The sequence below is a fragment of the Chrysochloris asiatica genome, unplaced genomic scaffold (assembly GCF_000296735.1).
Source record: "Chrysochloris asiatica unplaced genomic scaffold, ChrAsi1.0 scaffold00487, whole genome shotgun sequence".
Classification (NCBI taxonomy): domain Eukaryota; kingdom Metazoa; phylum Chordata; class Mammalia; order Afrosoricida; family Chrysochloridae; genus Chrysochloris; species Chrysochloris asiatica.
The window spans coordinates 437,531-448,246 of record NW_006409005.1 but is presented as its reverse complement, the minus strand read 5'-3'; the positions used below and the strand labels follow the sequence as shown (position 1 = coordinate 448,246).

The following is a 10,716-nucleotide window of genomic DNA, read 5'->3' as shown; positions in this document are numbered from 1 at the left end:
TGGCAAAGAACAAGGCACCAGGAATTGATGGAATAAAAATTGAAATCTTTCAGGAAAGTGAGGCCCCACAAGAGGCACTCACTCATCTCTGCCAAGAAATTTGGAAGACAACTATCTGGCCGACTGATTGGAGGAGATCCATATTTGTGTCCATTCCAAGGAGAGGTGACCCAACGGAATGCGGAAATCGTCAGACGATCTCTTTGATATCTCAAGCGAGTAAAATTTTGCTAAAAGTAAGACAGAAATGGCTACAATCACACATTGACAGAGAACTTCCAGAGGTTCAAGCTGTATTCAGAACAGGCCGTGGAATGAGAGATATCATTGCTGATGTCCGGTGGATCTTGGCTGAAAGCAGAGAAATTCAGAAAGATGTTTACCTGTGCTTTATTGACTACGTAAAGGCTTTCGATTGTGTGGATCATGACAAGCTATGGACAACATTCAGATATTTTATCAGGAGGGACTAGTTCCCTGGAGAAGGATACTATGATTGATAAAGTGGAGGGTCATTGAAAAAGGAAGAACCCCTCTTGGCCGTTTTCCAATCAGATTGGCACAATGTCAGCAGCAATGTACTTAAGCATAAGAACAATTGTGAGGATAGCACAGGACTGGGCAGTGTATTGCTCTGTTATATATACAGTTGCTTTGAGTCAGATCAGACTCAATGGCACTTAACAACACCCAATCACTTGGTGGGAGTTAAGACTTTAGAGGAGTCCTGGTATGGATTTAGGATAAGCACTGACTTCTAACAACAAGGTTGACAGTTCACTCTCCCACCACTCCTCACAAACCCTATACGGGGTTGCTAAGAATTGGAACCAACTCCATTGCACTTAACAATAGTGACAACAAGGTTCTATATAGAAAAGTCATGCAAGTAAATTCAATGTGTACCACAGGTCTTTTCATGTGATCTACTTATTTCAACCCAAACTTCATACTTTTCTCTCCCTGTTGTTGGACTTAGTGAAAAGTACTAAAGAACTAAGGAAATTATAGAATATGATGAAAAAGATACAAGTCTTATAATTAGGGTTGCTGTTAGCGGGAAATATCTGCTGATAATGGAATTAATATCTCACTGTTTTCTGTGCATCACTGTGAGAAATGAATTATAAATAACAGTGTACTAGATCGATGTGTCAATTTGTTGTACTGTGATGTCTTACATTTTGCTGTAATGCTGGAATCCATTAGTCTGGATACCAGCAGGGTCACACATGGTGGACAGTTTGTAGCATAGCTTCCAGACAAACAAGTCCTAGGAAGATGGAGAGGGGCACCACTTCTGAAAGGGTAGCCACTGACAACCTTACAAATAGCAGCAGTACATTGCCTGACACAGTGCTGGAGGATGAGGCACTCAGGTTAGAAGTCACCACAGAATAACTACTGGAGAAGAGCTCCCACATAAATGTGGAGTCCACTTTTTTTGGTTTTTGGGTTGTTTTTTGGGTTTTTTTTTGGCATGGATGGAACAAAGCTTTCAGAACTTTCATTTGCTGATGGGACAGGACTCAAAATGAGAAGAAATACCTGCCAACATCCACTAATAATTAGGATGTGGAATGTATGAAGTGTGAATCTAGGAAAATTAGAAGTCATTCAAAAATGGAGTGAAACATAAAGATCGATGTATTAGGCATTATTGAGCTGAAACGGTCTTTTATTGGCCATTTTCCAGTCAGACAATCATATGGTTTACTATGCTGGCAATGACCAACTAAAAAGGAATGGCATCTCATTCATCGTCAAAAAGAACATTTAAAAATCTATCTCGAATTATAGTGCTGTCTGTGATAGAACAATCCATATGCCTACAAGAAGACCAGTTAGTACAATTATTATACAAAATGTCATTGCACCTTAATGTAAAATAAAATGAAAATCCTCTCAACTGGACCAATAAATAACATCATGATAAAATTAATTGGTCAAAGTTCAACCGTTTCAAGAGTTAGCATATGATCAATAACCAATGGTAGTGAAGGAAGAAGTTCAAGCTGCATTGAAGGTATTGGGGAAAAATAAGGCTCCAGGAATTGATGGACTACAAATTGATATGTTTCAACAAACTGATGCAATGATGGAGGCACTCATTTGTGTATGGCAAGAAATTTGAAAGACAGCTACCAGGCTAAACAATAGGAAGAGATCCATATTTGTGCTCATTCCAAAGAAAGGTGACCTTACAGAATATGGAAATTATTGAACAATGAAATTAATATCACATACAAGTAATTTTTTTGAATATGATTTAAAAATATATAGTTTGCACCTGTACATAGATTGTTGTTGTTAAATATCATGGAGTCAGTTCCGACTCATAGTGACCCTGCACAGGGTTTCCAAGGCTGTAAATCTTTACTGGAGCAGAAATGCTGATCTTTCTCCCACGAAACAGCTGGTAGTTTTGAACTGCTGACTTTGAGGTTCGCAGCCCAATTCATAACCACTACGCTACCATAGGTGCCAGAAATTCAAGCCAGATTTTTTTTTTCTTAAATGTTTTATTGTGAATTATGTGATAGTTTACATGGGAGAACATTGGTTTTACATTCATTCTATTCATTCTATCGTATATCGTCTCATTGCTATGGTTACAATCCCTCCATGCATCATCAACCCACCAAAGGGTATACCCTGCAATCCTTCCCCCGTACCACCCAGGTCTTCAGCACACAGTCGCTCTTCCTCTCTGGATCTAAAGTCTCCAGCTGCTCCATTGCTCCACGTCATCATCTCTGCCTCCATTTCAGGCATCACTGCTTCTTTGGGTAGGGTCCTGCTCTCTGCTCTTCTCCCTTGATGGTCCTAGGGACCTCCACTCCTAGACTGAAAAGTTAATCACTCCCCTCCTTGCTATAAAATGTCTACCTTTACATTTCCAACCCTCACAATCAGTCCTGATAACAATTATTCACTGTTGTATCACAAGAGCCCCGTCTGCATTTCATTGCATCAGCCCCGCCTAGACAGATTGGATACTACTCACTGGAGATTCTACCTTCCTCCAGGCCCTCTGGATCTAGGTTCCCTCTTGAAAGCTTGTAAGCCAGTCACTTCTTGCCTTTATAGCCCCCCACCTCCCATTTTGGGTAGCCAATGTCCAAGTTCAAGCCAGATTTTTTTGTAGTTGTTAGGTGCCATCAAGTTAGTACCAACTCATAGCAACCTTCTGTAGAGTTCCTGAGAGAAGCTGGTGGGCTTGAACAACTGACCTTGCAGTCCAGTGCATTATCCTGAAGTGCCACACCAGGATTCCAAGCCAGATTTAGAAGATATGGAATAAGGGATATCATTGTTGACTTCAGTTGGATCTTGACTGAATGCAAAGAATGCCAGAAAAATGTTTACTTGTGCTTTATTATTATATTTATATTGAAAAGTATACAACCCTGTGGATCATAACAAACTATGGAAAACATTGAGAAGAATGGGAATTCCAGAATCATTAATTGTGCTCATGCAGAACCTGTACATAGACCAAGGTAAAAGGAATTCAAACAGGACAAGAAGATGGTTTAAAATCAGGAAAGGTGTGCATCAGGGCTGTATCCTTTCACCATGCTATCCAATCTGGATTCTGTGCAAATAATCCAAGAAGCTGGAGTATATGAAGAAGAGCAAAGTATAAAGATTAGAGGAAGCCCCTTTAAAAACCTGAGGTATTCAGATGACATAACCTTGCTTGCTGGAAACTAAGAGGAATTGAAGCACTTACTGATGAATATCAAACACTACAGCTCAATGTGGACTTCTGATGTGGTGCTGTAGTATCAGTACTGGACTGGGCACCAAAAGGTCAATAGTTCAAATCCACCAGCTGCTCCTCAGAAACCCTATACAGGGTCACTATGAGTCAGAATCAGCTTTACAGCACTTAGCAACAAAAACACCTCAATGTAAAGAAAAAAATCCTCACAATTAGATAAATACCATCATGATGGAATAAAGAATGAAGTTATCAAGACTTTCATTTTATTTGAATCCATCATCAAAGCTTATGAGCATAGTCAGGAAATCAAGGGATGTAGTGTAATGAGGAAATCTGCTGCATAAGACTCTTTAAAGTGTAAAAAGCAAAGATGTTGCTTTGAGAACTAAGGCATACCACACCCAAGCCGTGGTCTTTTCAGTTGCCTCTAATGCATGTGAAAACTGGCCAATGTATAAGAAAGACTGAAGAAGAGTTGATGCATTTGAATTATGGTGAAGATTATTGAAAATACTACGGACTCTCAGAAGAATATGCAGATCAGTTTTGGAAGAAGTAAGGACTCCTGGTGTGGCACTTTTGGTTAATATGCAGGACCTCAAAGTCCACTTGAACCAGGCAGAAGGTCTGCGGTTGAAGCTCACCAGCTATTCCTTGGAAACCATATACAGTGTCACTATGGGTTGGAACCTGACTCGTCGTCGGCACTTAACAACAACATCAAGGCTTGATTGATACTTAGAAGTGAGGATTATGAGACTTTGTGTCATGCATTTTGGACTTGCTATCAGGAGGAGAAGGCAACATGGATGTTAAAGTGTTGTTGTTGTTAAGTACCAGTGAGTTGGTTCTGACTCATAGCAACCCTTTATAGGTCCAAGGATTGACTGGTGGGTTTGAACCACAGATCTTGTGGTTAGAAGTTCAGTGCTTACCCTACAGCAAAAAAGAAGAAAACTCCAATGAATTAGATTGACACAGTGGCTTTAACAATGTGCTCAAACAACAGTTGTGAGGATTGTGCTGGACCAGACAATGTTTTGTTCTATTGTACATAGGGCGACTGTGAGGTGGAACCTAATTGATGCGCCTAACGCTCCAAGGCACCTAACAACCAGAAGCCTGATTTGGTAAAAAGTCAACTAAGAAACTATTTTCATAGTGTCATCAACTTACTGTACTTACAAGCAGTGATCCTTTTCTAGTCTTGATTTATAAGGATTTCATTGGTACTGGACTCTCAGAGTTAGTATTCTGTGCGCTAATTTTGATGATGTTGACACGCATTGTGATGGATAGGTGGAGACTGCAGTCCACAATGTGTGAGACTCTGATTTGGTGGGCTTGCTTGTGCTGAGAAGTGGGATTTAACCCTCACCAATGCATGGTCTACTTTAATTTGATGTTGTAGGGAAGAAAGTTTCAACACCGTTAGTGAGTTCTTTGATACCTTAGTAAAGCTTCATTTCATATAGTCTCAATTGTATTCGCTGAAATGCAGAACTTCCTACTTATGTCTTAAAGAAGATTCAGTTTACCTAAGAATGGCACCAGAGGGACCCAAGGAGTCAGAGAACACTTACAGGCAGTCATTTTGGCATTGTCAGAAAACTTTTTTAAATTTAAAAGTGGTAGTCTGTTTTCTACTCAGTGCAGAAATGGTTATGGAATCCTGGTGTGGCACGGTAGGATAAGTATTCAATTGCAAGGTGGGTTTGAACTTCAAGCTGGGTGATTCTAATTCACCAGTGGTTCCTGGGAAACCCTAGACAGGGTCACTATGAGTCAGAATCAACAATACTGCACTTAACAACACTCAACTTCTAGCAAGAAGATAGGCGGTTCACATCCATCCAGAGGAGGCACCTTTTGTGTCTTACAACAAAAATAACCTTTTGGGGAGCCTATTGAAGCCACTATTTTGATGTCTTCATGGGAATGTTTTTTAATGTTATTGAAAAAACTATGATTAATTAGAGATGGAGGCAGTCCCCATGTTATGAACAAGATCCATTCCTATATGTGTCTTAAGTAGAATTTGTAGGTGAGTCTAACAGGTGAATATGGTTTTTATTTAGTCTTACTTTAGTTCAAGAAAATGCTTGAAGCCTTTTCAAAGATTTAAAAGCTGCAAGCACAGCAAGTGTGGTGATTGTGATGAAGAATTTGTTGCAAATATAGCTTGGCTCAAGGAGCCCTGGTAGCATAGTGGATTCTGAGCTGGGCTGCTAACTACAAGGTCAGCAGTTTGAATCTACCAGTCACTCCTCAGAAGAAAGCTAGATGAGGCTTTCTGCTTCATTTACAGATATACAGCCTCAGAAACTTTCTGCCGCCGGGTCAGGGTCACTATGAGTCAGAATGACTCAGTAACATACAACCATCACCACTACCACCTGGGCGTGACTCAGTCCTTTCAAAGTGAGAACAAATTTACATACCATTAAAGGGCATGTAGTCCTGAAGTCCCCAAATTGTGCATTCCTAATTGGATACTTGTAAATCTGTTTGAAAAACTAGAAAATAGTGCCCAGAGGGTAAATGAAAGCTTTATTCAGTTCTGTATTCAGAGCAAGTGCCCTTTATCGAAAGCTTCTGCTCAGCTTCATCTAAGTAGAAGGGTTATGGTACAATCTCTCTACTTTCCGTACACTGGACCTTAACATCTTTTTTCCCAGCTAATTTGGGCATAGGAATCCCTCTCCTGGCCAGCAACTTTATCAGTCCAAATATGACTGTTCATCTTCAAAGTGAAAATGGAGTCCTGGGTTTGGTAAGATGGAAATTTATATTTTATTCATTCTGTTTTGATAGAAAATGAGATGTTTCAAATAGTGAAATCTTTCATCACTGAGGCAGTTGTTTAGCATAAACTTCCCAGCCTTGTTTTTCTCTCTCTTCACCATCATGATAAACTGTTTAACTTTCCCCTTATAAAGCTGGTAACTGAGAATGCCTAGTTTTGCATTTGGTGCAGTAAGCAGTAATCTCCTGGCTGTCAGAGCTCTCTGATTGCCCTGCCCCTACAGCCTTGTCCATCTGACAGCCTGTCAGCTGCCATCTCCCCTCTCACTGTCCCTGCATTTAGCTGACTATTTCTAGCTTTTCTATGATTGGACAGCAGCTCGCAATGGCTCCATAGGATAAGCACTGGACTGCGAACCCCAGGGTCTGCATTAAGAGCCTGCCAGCCTTTCCAACGAAGAAAGATGAGGCTTTCTGCTCCTGTGAAGATTTAAGGCCTTGAAAACTCTACATAGGACCCCAGTGAGTCAGAACCCAGTGTTACGGGAGCAGAACGCCTCATCTGATAATCTATAAATGTAAACTATAAACTAACAACAATCTGATTGGACAAGATAATGAATGTTAACAGTTCTGTGTTTAAAAAAATCAGTGAGGCTTTGAGTGAGAAACTGAAGAATAAGTTTTCTGCTTTAAGACAGGGACTTAAGGGATAATTCAAAAAGTCATAAAAGTTAGTTTCATTCTTAGTTTGAGAGTATTATATAAAGGGAAGAATTTTCTCTTCCAGAGATTAACTTTCCAAATAAATTCAGTATTCTCAATGAATTGTTGGTTAGTGCTGTCAAGTCAGTTACAACTCATAGCGACACTATATAGGGTGTTCAAGGAGTGGCTGGTTGGTTTGAACTGCTGACCTTGCAGTTAGCAGTCCAGCATTTACAGCACCATCCCAGTACTCCCTCATTAAATTAGGGTATACTTTTATTAAATATTATAATAAAATTAAGAAATACTTTTGCTTCCTAGATGACATTTTAAATTTAATTTTAACTATATTGTTGATGAGTGCTACCTAGTTGCTTCAGACTCATAACAATTCTCTGTAGTAGGGGTGGTGGTGGTGGTGGTGGTTAGGTGCTGTGGAGTTGGTCCAACTCATAGTGACCCTGTACAGGATTTCCGAGGTTGTCAATCTTTACAGGAGCAGAGAGCCTCATTTTCTCCCATGGAACAACTGGTAGTTTTGAACTGCTGACCTTGAGGTTAGCAGCTCAGTTCGTAACCTCCAACAAGATGGATTGGCAAAATGGCAGCATCAGTGGGCTCAAGCGTGGCAACCATTGTGAGGTTGGCCCAGGACCAGGCAGTGTTTCGTTCTGTTGTGCATAGGGTTGCTATGAGTCGATACTGACTTGATGGCACCGAACAACAACAACAACAAATGCTACCAGAGCTCCTTATCGCAGGCGTGGGGAACCTTTTTTCTGCCAAAATTTATAACATCAACCCTGTATAGGGTTTCTGAGGAGTGGCTGTTAGATTTGAACTGCCAACATTGTGGTTCAAACCAACATTGCAGTCCAGTGCTTATCCTACAGCGCCACACTAGGGATTATTTATAATTTGCTAATTTATAATATTCTCATCTTTTATTGTTCTTAGTAGATCTTAACTGTTAACATAATAAAAATTATTCACATTGAAAATGCATTGTCAGTGTTTAAATATAACAAATGATCATGGCCATGTAGTTGATAATGATTAATTCAGATAATTATCAAAATGAACATTTTCAAAGATAAGAATTATGTGTGTCTGGATGAAAATCAGATTTAGGTTAAAGTCAAAGACACAACTTGTATTTAAGCGTTCTTAGAACATATCCCTGAATCCCTGGTTGCACAGTGGTTAAAGCACTCAACTGCTAACCAGAGGAAAGTGGTTTGAAGCCACCTGCCGCTCTGTAGGAGACAGGTATGCCAGTTTGCTTTCATCATGACTTACAGCCTTGGAGACCCCATGCGGCTGTTCAACTTTGTCCTATGAGTTCACCTGAAGCTGGAATAGACTCAGTGGCAGTGAATTTGGGTTTTGGTTGATTTAGAGGTTATCAGATGAGGTGTTCTGCTCCCGTAAAGATTTACAGCCTCGGAAACCCTGTGCAGAATCACTATGAGTCAGAACCGACTCCACGGTACTTAACAACAACAACAATGTGACCAACTCCTTAATTTTGCAGACAAGGAAAATACTTTGATGAGAAGCACCCTGGCCAATGTTTAGAGGAACAAGTATACATGTCTAAAATATTAGTTGCAAATTTAATTTATACATTACATTTTAAAATGTCACAGTCAGTATTTCCTCTACTAGCCTCATTTTTGGTTTTAGCTCACACCTTTTTCTTTTTACTATTAAGGAGACCTGGTAACATAGTGGATTATAAGCTGGGCTGATAACCATGAGGTCAGCAGTTTGAATCCACCAACCACTCTGAGCAAGAAAGAGACTTTCTGTTCCCTAGGAAACCCTATATAGGGGTCACAATGTGTCAGAACTGACTTGAAGGCATACCATTACCATGATTATTAAATATTTTAGGAGTCTTGGTGGTGCTGTAGGGTAAGCACTGGACTGCTAACTACCATGCTGGCATTTAAACCTACCAGCTACTTCATGGGAGGAAAATGAGGCTTTTTGTTCCCATAAAGGAGTCCTGGTGTGGCACTCTGAGCTAATGCAAAGTCGTTTGAACTGCAAGGTCGGTGTTTCAAGCTCACCAGTTGCTCTTTGGAAACCCTATACAGGGTTGCTGTGGGTCAGAATCTACTAGATGGCACTTAACAACAACAACATTCCCATAAAAATTTACAACCTCAGAAACCTAATCCAGAGTCACTATGAGTTGAAATTGACTCAATGGCAGTGGATTTGGTGTTTGGTATATGTTATTTTATGAAGCTACTCACATCATTCAAATAATTTGTTGACACATGTTGTTAAGTGCTACCGAGTCGGTTCTGACTCATAGAGACCCTATATAAGATTTCTGAGGATGGACTGGTGAACTTGAACCACCGACCCTGCAGATCAAACTGACCTTGCAGTCTAGTGTATTAATCCACAGCGCCACACCAGGACTCCTTCAAATTATAAGAGATGCCTTATAAAAATATATACAAAAGTTCAGAAGTAACCAAGAATAACTAGACAAAGGGACAATAAGGACATAAAGATTAGATGCAGTGAAAGGTAAGATTAGCATTTCAAATTCAGATTTTTAGGTCCTGCACATCAGAAATATGAAACTTTGCCTCTGTGGCTATTGTCTGGCAAAAATAATATAATAATTTAGTGTGTACTCATTGATAATACTGGAAGGTTGGTGAATAACTTTGTCTGTATAGTTGTTGTTAAGTGCCATCGAGTCGATTCCGACCCATAGCGACCCTGTATAGGATTTCCAGGGAGCAGCTAGTGAGCTTGAACCACCGACCTTGCAGTTCAAATGACTGCGGTCTGACGCAGTAGCCCACACCGACACACTAGGACTCCTGGCTGTATAGTAGGTACCAAGTAATTAAATTTTGATTTATTGAATTATATTTCTAATAACATTTCTTTCAAATGTAGAAAATACTTTTTATTTGTCCAATCAATATTGCTAATGTGGAAAAACCATAAGAAACACTGTCATAAATATAGGAAATATTTGTAAAAGCTCAACCTAAATCTTGTGATGCTCATCTCGTAGGGTTTGGGTGAAAGAGACTGATTTCATCTTGGTTCTAGGATGGAATTCAGTGGGAAACTTCTGTCACTAACCGAAGGCATGCTTTGTTTAACAGGGTCCATATCCACTACAAAACGAAGTTGATGCAGATCTAATCAATGCAGGTAACTGCACTTATTATTACATAGAGTTCTAGTGTTTTAGGGTTTTTCATATTTTTGATGTTGTTATTAATTTAGTTCTGTGCCAAATAGCTTATTATTACATAGATTTCTAGTGTTTTAGGGTTTTTCATTTTTTCGTTTTGTTGTTGTTGTTATTAATTTAGTTCTGTGCCAAATAATAATAATGATTTGGCCTTGACTTTTTATGTTTTCTTGGAGAGTACTCCATTGTATTTTTGGTGCTTAGGGAAGATGTCTTCCCAGTCTCTGCCTGGCTTGCTTGCTCAAGGTTTCCTGTCACTCAGATTAGATTAAAATAAAGGAAAAAAATGCAGGTGGAA

At 39.6% G+C, this 10,716-nt stretch overlaps 1 protein-coding gene across 1 annotated transcript in view; it reads left to right on the top strand.

Moving 5' to 3' along the window:
* OXCT1 (3-oxoacid CoA transferase 1) overlaps positions 1-10,716 on the top strand; it is a 251,550-nt gene that overhangs the window by 113,249 nt on the left and 127,585 nt on the right. The window contains exons 9-10 of the mRNA XM_006877358.1: positions 6,409-6,503; positions 10,327-10,375. Of these exons, the coding sequence (XP_006877420.1) occupies positions 6,409-6,503; positions 10,327-10,375 (144 nt within the window). The remainder of the gene's footprint in view (positions 1-6,408; positions 6,504-10,326; positions 10,376-10,716) is intronic.